The following is a 13,220-nucleotide window of genomic DNA, read 5'->3' on the forward strand; positions in this document are numbered from 1 at the left end:
TCTGTCTTATGTACATGAAAATGAATTTATAAAGCTGAGCATGGGAATGCCCACCTCAGCTAGATCATGAAAATATTATGAAGATAATGTATTGTATTGTATCTTATTACAGGTCGCCTTCCAGCGTGAAAAAACTTTAGATCCTCATGATAAAGTATTTCACCCGACATCAACAGATTAACGACGTCATGCTTTAGGGGGAAACTATTATAGACATTTTTGGGCACTGCAACCCCAATCATAAATGCCCATAAACCAAGGGCTCTTAAGTCCCTAAAAGTGTTGTTCCAACCTCTAAAAGAACAAGGTTAATTGATTACATCTTCTCCCAAAAGTTCTCCATGAAAAACTACTCAGAACTGGTCAAAACTGGACCATCTCACCTGCTCCATGGTCAAAGTGCGTTGCATCCCACCTAAATACACACGGGAGGTGCGATGCATACTGAAAATCCCTTCTATGGGGTGCAATGGGTGAGAGTGGACAAATGGCAGGGTCAATCTGCAAGGTGGAGGATCATGGAATCTTCCAGAAACTTCTCCTGTGACACTTGCCTCTCTGCATTTGGCCAGGGATGAGTAAGAGATCATCAATCTCCAAGTGGAATCAAGAACTATCAGAGAGAGGACACTAATCAAATCTCAAAAGCTGACTCACCCCCCTTGCAAACATCTATATATGGATCCCTCATCCCAGAGATCCAGGGGCTAGAATTTTGTATCTTGTAAGGAAGTGCTATTGGTTTCTTGGTGCAACATCATAGTGTTGGGTGATCTAAGCTTTTCATGAGGTGAAGAAGGTCTTTCTTGCTAAGAGGATGATGTTGGGTTACAACAATTGGTTGCAATCCTCTTTGCTATTCTTGATTATTAATAAAGATATTCAAGTTTTCCTCCACATTCTTGTATGATTGATGATATATGCATTTGTGTGGTCAATATATATCTGGTCCTATATTGTTTATGATAGTAGATATATGTTCTTGGATAGTGTTATGCTGCTTTGATTCTACAAGTGCTCTTCGAAGTTGGGTAAACAAGGAAGCGAGTGGCAAAGATCTGTCAGAAGGGAGAGGAATCAGGCAAGGAACCAAGCGCAAGACAGAGGTTGGTCTCCTTTATTCCCCTCTTATCTACTTCTCATAAAGGAAAATGAAAGTGGTTTTAGTTTGTTTGTTTCTAAGGTAGCTACCAGCCTTAGTGGGACTAGCAGTTCTGCATAGACACTAGATTTCCCGATAACATATATATATAGCAGTGTATATATTGGTTAATTTGGAATGGCATAAATGACCTCATCCATAATGCCGAGATAAAATATGAGTTGTGCGTTACCGTGGAGGCTGCACAACGCATAGTGAAATACACACGTTGTGATGGGATTTAGAAATTGGGCCTTTGTTTCGTCATCCTAAAAGGATTTAACGTTCTGTTTATGCTTTTCACATAATCCCAATGACTGGCTGAGTGGTTTAGTAATCAATCAAGACCAGGAACCAGGATCATTATGCCTCCCCAACTAAGATCTTCTATCGTGCCAACCCCACAGGAATAGAATCACTCTTGTCTACTGGTTGTGGTCTGGTCTATCCTATGTTTAGGGAGCCTCGGGAAGGATGATGGTTTAATGATTGAGGAGGCCATTCATTATAGACCGAGACATGGACGACAAGCTCTGTTGGGAAGCTCCACACGACACATAAACCGTACATACAACAAATGATGTCAAAAGAGGTATTCCAGTTATGTTTAGTTCGAACTTGCTTCTCTGAAGTGATTGCTAATTTCGATGGAGATTCCTTTGTTTATAGTCATAACCTTTGACAAATACTAGTGCTTTCCATCCATGGAAACCTCTTCCATGATCATCTCATCACTAAAATTAGAGGCTCAACTATTCAAACTAGACCGAGTAGGATGGAACATCATTTTGGTTGAGTCAAGAAAGAAGATGGTGATGAGAGTTTTGTTGAGAAGATCCTCGACGGAAGAGGAGAGGAAGGTAATAGGGAATAGGTGGGAGAGATGCTATTGGAATTGTAAATTGAGAAAGGGATGAGGGTCTGCACAAGTTCTACAAACTGCCAGACGGTGGCCCCTATTTTTTTTGGAAAAAAGAAACCTGGCTAGTTAAATTAATCAATCATGTATACATTGCAGGGAGAAAGATTGTATGAAGATGAGTGATTTTTCATATTATTTCTCCTCCATTGTTGCTTGGCACGTGATGCTTTGGTCATTATCCTTTGCGTATATTCCTCATGTGACAACATTCTTTTTGGTTCCAATTAGAAGTTTTTTTCTTGATTCGATAAGAACGTAATATACACCAGTTGTGGTTGGTTGTAGATCCATGTTTTATGGGTAGTGTTTAAGAAATAGCACCTTCCTAATCTGAGGATGGATAAAAATTCCTGACTAATATTGTTTCCCTTTCTAAACATCGTCTTTCAGGTGATTTACCATAGATTTAGAGGAATCAAAGAAAATCCTTAGCACGGTTGCTTCCCTTTTGGTCGACTATGAATGCCTATCCATTGTTTTGGAGGCATTGGTCTAGATAATGATTATCCTCGTGGGCATCATCACCCTTAGTTGGATAGAGTTATCCTTAGATTACACGACACACAACCTTATCCATGCGATGAACATAGATGTGGAAGGATAAAAGTCGGAAGAGTGGATAATGTTTATCCCAACTTCGACTAAATGTTCTATCCTCTAATGCGTTGAGGCTATGCATAAATATGTGAGCCACCACGATCCTCAGATGGATTGTCTTGAAAAATTGCAAAGTGTTCTACGGTAGTATGGAGGAAGCTTGATGTGCCAGTTATCTGTAATGATGCTATCAGGGAATGATTAAACCACTGAGCCGTAAGTGCCAAAATCAGTTGTATGTGTGGGTCTAAACATCACCGTGGGCCGTTTTAGAGGAGCAGGTAGTTTTGAAGAATCGAACATTCAACTTTTTTTTATTATATAAATTACAGTACGGTATAAATAATTTCAATTCTATATATGAAATTATACATGAAATGAATAATGGGAGTGGTTTTGCACCTGATTTCTCAAATGTCTAAACCCTCAACCAGTTTCTATCTTTGCAAAGATCTTTGATAGAATGTGTCAAAGTAAATATTGTTTTGGGGGTGCTATTCTAGAGTTTCCCCCTCATAAAAACCTTCAAAATTATTCGGCTCTAGTCGGTTTGAATGCGTTCACACTATATTAACTTGTGTGCATAGTTTGAAATGGATTATTTCGTCGTTTTAATGACATATTGTTATCATCAATTCGGAAATACGCCTTCTCAATGCACACTCTTAGGTTCCTGAAAAGGGGAAAGGTAGCATTACAGACTATACTATAATCCCTGTAAGTTGTTTTGGTTCAGTTAGTCTTCCATTCAAATTTTATAGCACCAGAAATATGTATTGAAGCAACACGTAGTTGCCTTCAAGAAAGTACTGAGATCTAGGAAATCATTATTAAAAAGGGTGATGGACCATTAAAAGATGTGACACAATGCTGATAATTACAACACTTTTGTAGGAAAGTGATAATATTAAATTGTTTGAATACATGGACATAACCAATACAACATTGGAGTGGTGATTTGAAGGGAGGCAGAAAATCTTTTATTAGCTCTAAAGGCAGCGCCCGAAATTTTTGTTTCGTCTTCCTTTATGTTATCATTTCTATTCTCGACCTTGAGAGCTGTATTGTTTAGTTATACTTCAGGTGCCTCTATTTGATTACAATTGGTTGAATTGAGTGGGATGACCTGGTATAAACTACTATCTATTCAACATGGTTTGATGATGAACATTTTCTCTTACTGTGATTGAATTTTTGCAGCTAGATATCCTTATGATAAGAATTGAGGCTTGCAGCTAGATATCCTTATGATAAGAATTGAGGCTTGTTCTAATGACCCTTGCACAAATTGCTATCTCACTACAAATTATTGGCCAAGACTTGTGCTCATGAGATGGGTGTTTACGGAGGACTCATATATAGATATATAATTGATGGTGTTTTCTGTTACTAATCATTGGATATGGCTATGAGGATTTTTTCATGATTTGTTGATTTAAAATGTTATTGTTTCCTTGATTCGAGAGTGATCTTGATTTGAGACATTGAGGAGTCTCACATATAATGTGGTCATATGTAATATGAACATAAGTATTGTTGATTCTTCACTTATTTTTTCTATCATATAGACCCTTCAACAAATAGGCTTTGATTATATATTGATGATGATATGATGCTTAGGGGAGCATATATGGTTACTAGGAGTTGTTCTAGTATGTTGCATGCATAGAATAGTGCTAAAGTGGAGAATTAACATGTTTATTAATGTTAATAAGTTAATTTTATTGTGTCCCCTCATAGATAAGGAACTTAAAATTTTTATTATATATTGTGAAAAATTTCAAAACTTAAGCTATGGTTGAACACTCTTATGAGCACACAACGACTTGAAAATATGCATAACAGAGCAGGATAATTAAACAATTGGGAATCATGGTAAAAGATGGCCATCCTATTAATGCAATATTAAATCTAGATAATAAGTAGTGCATCTATAAGAAGAATAGGAGTACTTGAGTTGCACAAGTACATGTAAGACTTGCATGAAGGACTCATTGTGGGGTTACAATGAGCAACAAAGATATTATTTCATATGTGAAGGAAACACAATTTCCACAAACTAAATTATAAGAAAACAAAGGGGAAATTTACAATGCAGGTTGGAGAATATGTGGTTAGATACCATAAAGGTCAAATATCAAACTATGTTATCTTAAAAATCATTAAAACAAATTCTAAGTAATTATCTATGTATATGGGCCAAGTGGAATTTAATCATTACACTTACATTAAAGGTATGGTTATTTGATGGATTTAGTGATATGGTCAACATATCCTTTTACTCATATTTAATATTTTATTCTGAGATTGCATGGTTGCTATGCAAGGGAAAAGCTTAATAAAATACAAACTCATTGAGGTAATTTAGTAATAAGTCATCATCTTATTCTACCCATGTCAAATTTGATTATGAGTTATATGGGTTCTAATTAAGAAAATAAAGCTATGTTTAAAGGATCCTAAGAAAGGATGAGATATGAAAGACATGTCTCTATATATAGTATGAGACTAAGTACAGTAAAGTTGTCTTCCAATTTAATGTTGTTGTGTTGATCAGTGCACATGTAGGTAATGCATAATGCACTGTCGATATGGTTTGCCAATGTAATAACCATCTAGTAAGAAAATGTTACAATTACACCTTATTTGAGGAAACAACACCTTATCAGGATATTATGCATAGTTAACTACACATGCATAGGTTATGTGATTTTGGTTGAGTAAATAAAATATCATAAATTAGATATGCAAGAGGCATAAAGTACGTATCAATATAACCTAAACTAGGGATAAAATTGTGAAGTGTGATACAACATACTATATACATGTTGAAAAATACATCATACATTAATAATGGTATGATAAGAAGGTCAATTAACAAACATCAAAAGTACATCTAGTGTAAATACATAATGAGAATGCAAAAGCAACTCTTGATGCTTCTGGGCTAAAGGTTGAAAGACAGTGTTAAGCTTAAGAGCACCTTTCTAACAGTCCACCCAAATACTAATGTGTGAAAATTTGCAACTTAAAGTGTACCTTAATGTACATGTCTGTGCAAATATAAATGGGTTTATGGGGGTAACATCACACAAACATGAACCTTTCCAATCTGCGAAATGAATTGAGATCTGACAAATGTAATTCTTGTGAGAAGTAATAAGATAAAAATGAACTGTGTGCTCTACTCTATATAAACAAAGTATATATGGTAGTGCTTAGTGCTTTAGACAATTTCGAGCACCCTACTTTTATACACTTGATTCATAACATGACTCCGAATTAGTAAAAAAAGAGTTGGTAAACCAAAAGGTTTGCATGATTACCACTCATGATGATCTAAAGAACACATGCATCAAATAAGACAAGAGAAATGATAACAAATTATGCAATAGATCACTGCATTAGTAGCCAAGTGATATTGGTAATTGAGATTGTGTATACAATTAGTTTGGTAAATGGTATCTGTTAGAGTCGGTCTTTTCATCCCTCCATCAGCGATCAAAATCTCTTTTGTTGCATTTCATTTTTAGGTGTCTCATTTGGTCTAGTCAGTTGCATTCCACTAGGAAGCATAGATTACCTTACGAAGGGTTTCTTTACTCATTTCCCTCATGTTTGTACCTACTGGTTTGGTCAAGATTCATCAAAATTGATTTCAGTCCTTTACAGTCATGGATGGTCTCTTGGTCAAACAATAGTTATTTTAGTCATTAGGTCTAGGGTTTGGTCTTCAGAATGTCAAATAATGCCAGCAGGCCATGAGGATGTCTCCAATAAGTTTTCATTTAAGAATTTTCATCATCAATAATGCTCGAGAATGGTTCTTCTTCAAAACTCTGTTTTGAAGAGGAAATCGTCAAATTTGTTTTTTGTAATGAATATGTAATTCTCAAAGCTCCTTCAGTTGTGAAATTCTTCAAGCGCAACCTTGGTCTCCTTTGTCGAAACTCGACACCAGCATCCCTGCAAAAAATTGACAAGAATTTCATCATTCTAAGCCAAAAAATCAAAGAGGAAACAAAAAGAACAAAGTTGTATTAAAATGAAAAAATGCCAAAGTTAAAACATAAGAAAGTGTGTTTTTGGAGAAGCAAAGATCAAACCCACCACTTTGTAAGACATTTTCATTGTTTAAAACACCATTGGTATTCCAAGAGATCATTTGAAGTGGACTTGAGTTTGAAAGGAGCGAATCTAGTGTTTGAAAGGCAAAACTGTGTGCTGGACGAGGTCGCGGCGCATTGGGATGAATTTTCTTGTGTAATTTTGCATTGTCACGGTGCATCCAGGAAGCGTGATGCACTGGGTTTCTGCATGGCACACAGAGCCAAGAGGCTAATTTTTTATCCCTGTAGTCATCAAAACTCAAATAGTGCCATATCTTTTGCTCCAAGTAAGTCTGAGCATTCTTGCTATTGAATTTAGCTTGGTTGGGTATTGTTTGGAGGGAAGATTTAAAGGTTTGAAGCTTAAAAATATAAACCCTAAATTTATATCAAAATATGCTCCATTGGTTGTGAAATTGGTGTTTTCAAATGGTGATTTTGGTGCCAAGTCTCCTCTCCCACTTGTGATCCCTTCTCTTTCATAATCCTATCGTTATAGTTAATCCCTTATACTTTAAACTCCCAAACCACTCATATCCTTGCTTCCCATTTTCCCTGTACTAAACTCCTATCATTCCCTATCATTCTCCCTCTCTCGTATCATTCAAAAAATCCCTAAATCCCCATTCCCTAAACACAGTCAAGTGACTGTTTGCTCATTTTAAAGGTTTCACTTGACAGTTTTCACCATCCACTTTTCCCCCTGTCCCATATTCCTCACAGTCCCTCATTTTTCTGTGGCACATTAGCATTGAAAAAAAACATCTGATTTTCAAACCAAAACAAACACCTACTTGACATACACCTTTGCAGCATCATGACAGACACTGATACATTATATGACCAAGACAGTGACTTTACAATTGAAACTGCATGCACCAGGAGGACACTGGATTGACTAAAAGGCAAGATCGGCTCGAAATTTTTGCCGAAGCTTCTTTGGTTGAGCATGAAACTCAATGATAGACCTTCAGTCCAAATTTCAGCAAATTTGGAGACAATTTTGTCAGTTTTGAATTTTTTGGCTTTAAAACAGGTTTTTCTGCCCAACGCGTAGCGCCACTTAGCGCGCGCTTATAATTGGGAGATCTTTAGGAGGAAAACTTTACATTTTTGGACTTTTCATCAAAATTTATGCATGCTCATGGATTACCTAAGGATTTCATCAAGTTCTGGGTTGCCTAAAAGGTCAAAAACACCCTAAAAATGACCTCTCTGCCACCTTTTGCACCCACAGGAAGCAGTCTTGGGAGATTGAAGTTTTGGAGGGGAAAATGACATCCAAATCCAGAAATTCCACTTGGGTTGGAAAGTAGACAGGTAGGGATTTCCAACAAGATATCTTGGGCTCAATTTGGACTTCAGGAAGTGCCTCAAAATCAGCTCCAAAGTGGCGCGACGCATAGAGAATCAGGCACGACGCATAGAGGATTTTTGCCTATTTTTCACTGTTCAGCTCAGAAATTCACCCAGTTTTGACCATTTTTGCTTTTTGATGTTACTCTTGATCTTTCATGATTTAATTTGATGACCATGTTGTAATTTTGGGCACATTTTTACTTTTTTTGGTCGATTCATTCACTAAAAAGTGAAAAACAACTGAATGAATTAGTTTCCTTTCATATAGGGGCAAGTTGTTTCATTGACTATTTTTCAGTTCCTTGTTTAGATATGGTTGAAAGAGCTCCTAGAATGATGAGCTCGACCCCTAGAGGCATGGGAAGGAGTTAGGCTTGTCTATATCATGTAATTTCTCAGTCATTTTCATGGTTGAATACTTGGGACTGCTTGGCACTCTATTGTACATTTCATTTTTGCAATTTTGGCAAAGGAAAGACCAGGGTTTTGCAGCGCTTGTTGGGATCCATGTGGCTCTATGTTTTGATGGTGTGTTTCTCTATGTATTTGTAAGTTCATTGATGTTTATGTGTATCATTTTCCTTTCTCTTGTATTCTTCAATTAAAAAAATGAGTGATTAAGGTAGAATTCATTAGACTGCTATGCTTTGCCTTGATATTTTGTTTAATTCTACATGTTTTCATCTGTTTGAGGAGGACCCTTGAGACCCTCTTTCCCTTATTAGCTTCTCACTAGTCTGATCCATCCATTCATTCAATCCAAAGCATCAAAATGATTCCTTCCTTGCCCCAATCAGAACTCTGCAAAAACTAGGCCTCATCCCCGGACCCAAATTTTCCTGTCCCTTTTTTCCAACAAAAACCCTTAAAAACTGAAATCAAATCCTTGCACTTCATACCTAGCCTAAAATTAGTTTATATTTTAGTCATCTCCAGCCCCATTGATTATCTTTCGCTGAGATTGACTCGGAGAGAGCCCTCTCCTGTCTTTGTAGGGCTAGCTACGAGGCTGAGTGTGGTTTGATGTGGACCTAGAACCTTGTCTTTTGAACCTGAGGCAAATATAGGCTCTAACATGGTGGAGACCATACTGGGGAAGAAAGTTTATTTTCATTGTTTGGCTTTGTAGACTACAGACGGAGCTTGAAGATTAGCCAGGTAGCCTTCGAAATGCTTTTGCTTTGCATTAGCACAAGTAGATAAAAGCTGCTTCAGTCAATCTCCGGTCTAGTCTTATAAGTTGAACATCTGATCTAAACAATCACCCCAATACATGTATCAAGTTCAGATCTGATGGTTGATGGTGGACAACGATCAGACATAAGAAGGCTGAAATCATTCACCTGGTGACTCCTGTAAAGACTCCACTGGAGGACTAACTCTTTTCTGAGAAAATGGAAGGATCTTACACAAAGTTCGGGTATCCAAAGTGGAATGGTATTCAGGATCTACTCTGATTTCTTGTAAATTACTTCTTTGTTGTTCTCTAAGATGTCCGGAAAGTCTTTAAGAATTTTTTGTATGATGAAGGTGATCAAAATCTTCACTCGACCTATTCAAAAAGTGTAAATACTGAGTTTCCCTTTGATCTTGGCCTCCTTACTTTTCCCACATCTCGTGATGACTTTCTTCAGCGTGATGAGCCTAAGGAAAACAAACTTGATCCTGTCACTCTTGTATATACTCCTACACCTTTTATAATCCCAGATAGGTATAAACCTCTTGTTTTACCTTCTACTCTTCATGCTTTCCCCAAAAACTATGATCTATACTTGTCGAGGTTTCATGGTGAAAGTATGAATGTCAACGCTGAGCAACATGTGCAGAATTTTGAGTCTTTTCTTGACCTTTTTGAAGTTGATGAAGAGGATGTTAGCATTAGGATTTTTGCTCTTTATTTGCAAGGAAAAGCCAAGAGTTGGTTCAAAGCCCTACCTGATGTGAGCATCTCAGATTTCCAACAGTTCGTCAAAGTTTTCCTCGACAGGTGGGTGGTCAGACAGAACCCTTTCTTGATTATATAAGAGTATTACCAGCTGAAAAGGTTGCCAGGGGAGACAGTACAACAGTTTTCTGCCAGATTTAACCAAGTTTATTATTCGATGCCAATTGATATAAGACCTCCTCCTAGATCTACTCTCTTGCACTACCCGGGTGCTTTTGATCCGGAAATGTAGTTTCAGTTGAGAGAAAGGAATGCAACACTTGAAGAGATGCAAAACAATGCAATAGATGTAGAGGCTCATCTGTTGATCCGAAGGGCAAGGTTGAAAGAAGAAGAGATGAAAAACATAGATCCAGAGAAATTGACATCTCTAGAAGTAAAGCTTGACATTTTGGCAAGTGCAGTGGAAGAGATGATGCAAAATATCACTGCAAGGAATGATTATGATGTTCAAGCCCATGGCTTGCTGATTGAAGAAGAACAAGTTACTGATCCAAAACATCTTCTTTCTTATCCCAATTGTTATAGAACTGATAATGATTGTCTTATAGATCATCTTGGAGAAGAGAGATCTGTTGATATGACATGTATGCTTGATCATGTGTTTTATATTGATGATTTGCCTCAGTTTGATTAGTATGATGATGATGATGATTATGTTTTCCAAACAAAAGCTAATCTTGCAGACAAATCAGAAGCTAGTTTGTGGAAGGAGGAAGTTCACTTACAACAGCTCGAGTAAAATGATCAAATGATGCATATCAGCTATGACAATGATGAGGAAAGTGCAGAAAATTTTGAAGTAAGTGAAGGGTCTTTGCCTTTTTGTTTTGCTTCATTTCAGTTCATCAGAGACAACATTCATGCACTCAGAAATCAATTGTCGGCAAGTCTTAATCTGGACCATATTGAAGGCAATAAAAACCTTGTTCAAGACTTCTCATATTCAGCTTTGCAGCCCCCAAATGCCATTGATTTTCAAGTTGCACATGAAGACATGGAAGCTGGCACATATGATGAAATGATACAGGATGATTCCCTACCTTTTTGTTTTGAATCATTTCAGTTTTTGAAGGGTAAATTGCACAGTAAATCTTTGAAAGAGCAGCTTGTAGGAAATCAACAATCTCTCAGCTTTAATGTTGAGGATGAAGGTCAGATTACAAATGAGGGTGTGGTAGCCGAAATACATGATTTAATGATGCAAGAGGATTCTGTACCCTTTTATTTCAAAGCATTTCAGTTTATAAGGCAGAATCTTCGTAATGTCTCTAAAGAAAAAGATGAACAACCAGTAGGATGTCATACAGTTTTAATAGATACATCGCAGCAGTCTTCTCAAGTTTTTGATGATCCTATTGCTCGTGTATTGGATGATGTTTACTGTAAAAGTTCTTCTCCATCAGCTAACCATGTGACAGAAGAGAATGTTGATAATAATCTTACTCAAAAGTCGCCTTCATTGTCTTGTTTAACAGGTTGTTCATTGCATACCCCATACCAAGGTTTGTAGTCATATGAGGAGATTGATAAAGGAGAATTTTCTTCTGTTTGGAGTCAGAAATAGAGTTTGGTTATTCATGAAATTCAGGGCCCTTTTAACAGTCTGCTGCTGTCACCAAGGAAAGACAATGCAGATGTGAGGAAAAGTTTAATATCCAACTATGAAGATTACTTAGACCAGAGCAGTAATGTGTTAATGGAAATTAATAGCGATGCTTATGAAGATCATTTTGCAGTATTCTTAAAGTCATCCATTCAATTCATGTTTTGCAAGTTTATCAGAAGTCAACTTGATTCCGATTTTCCATGGGAGTTGTCGTTCAGTAGTTCTCTCTTGTTGTTCAAAAGTGAACACTTGTGGAGAATTCAAATAGCAGCTAGGATGCTTACATGGTTGCATTTTCTATTCCATTTCACTTGATCGAGGGTGAAAGGAACACTTAGAGTAGGTTTGTTAGTTATGTTTTAGTCATGTTTGGTTTTATTATGGTTTTCAATTTTAGTTTTGAGTCCAATTTTCAGTCAATAAATGAGTTAACAAATCTTGTGTTGTTTTGTCAAGTCATCGACTCCATAGCCCAATGGACGAAGGCACTGTCTCACTCTTCCAGAGATCTGCCGTTCTTGGCACCTCCAAGGAGCTACCATCCCCATTGGAGCCAATGTTAGAGTCGGTCTTTTCATCCCTCCGTCAGCGATCAAAATCTATTTTTTTGCATTTCATTTTTAGGTGTCTCATTTAGTACAGTCAGTTGCATTTCGCTAGGAAGCATAGGTTATTTGACGGAAGGGTTTCCTTACTCATTTCCCTCATGTTTGTACCTGCTAGTTTGGTCAAGATTCATCAAAATTGATTTCAGCCCTTTACAGTCATGGACGGTCTCTTGGTCAAATAATAGTCATTTCAGTCATTAGGTCTAGGGTTTGGTATTTAGAATGGAAAATAATGCCAGCAGGCCATGAGGATGTCTCTAATAAGTTTTCATTTAAGAATTTTCATCATCAATAATGCTTGAGAATGATTCTTCTTCAAAACTCTGTTTTGAAGAAGAAATCGTCAATTTTTTTATTGTAATGAATATGTAATTCTCAAAGCTCCTTCAATTGTGAAATTCTTCAAGTGTAACCCTGGTCTCCTTTTATGAAACTCGATGCCAGCATCCCTGCAAAAAATTGACAAGAATTTCATCATTCTAAGCCAAAAAATCAAAGAGGAAACAAAAAGAATAGAGTTGTATTAAAATGAAAAAATGCCAAAGTTAAAACATAAGAAAGTGGGTTTTTGGAGAAGCATAGATCAAACCCACCACTGTGTAAGACATTTTCATTGTTTAAAACACCATTGGTATTACAAGAGATCATTTCATGCGGACTTGAGTTTGGAAGGAGCGAATCTAGTGTTTGAAAGGCAAAACTGTGTGCTGGATGAGGTCGCGACGCATTGGAGGAGGTCACAGCGCATATAGGCCGCGCGACGCATTGGGCCGAATTTTCCTGTGTAATTTTGCACTATCGCGCACACCTAGGAAGCACAACGCACTGGGTTTGTGCGCAGTGCACAGAGCCGACAAGCCAATTTTTTATCCCTGCAGTTATCAAAACTCAAATAGCGCCATATCTTTTGCTCCAAGTAAGTCTGAGAAT

The 13,220-nt window shown here is 37.1% G+C and overlaps 1 protein-coding gene across 1 annotated transcript; it reads left to right on the forward strand.

Moving 5' to 3' along the window:
* The first annotated feature begins 2,711 nt into the window (after positions 1-2,711).
* Positions 2,712-11,586, forward strand: LOC149238554 (uncharacterized). The gene is made up of 2 exons (XM_089369603.1): positions 2,712-2,941; positions 10,748-11,586. Exon 2 carries the CDS (start codon positions 10,825-10,827, stop codon positions 11,584-11,586), a length of 762 nt encoding a protein of 253 aa, XP_089225729.1. The 5' UTR covers positions 2,712-2,941; positions 10,748-10,824.
* The last annotated feature ends 1,634 nt before the right edge of the window (positions 11,587-13,220 follow it).

This window comes from Pinus tabuliformis, chromosome 8 (genome assembly GCF_031772625.1).
Source record: "Pinus tabuliformis cultivar Carrire ecotype Pingquan chromosome 8, CPIR1, whole genome shotgun sequence".
Lineage (NCBI taxonomy): Eukaryota > Viridiplantae > Streptophyta > Pinopsida > Pinales > Pinaceae > Pinus > Pinus tabuliformis.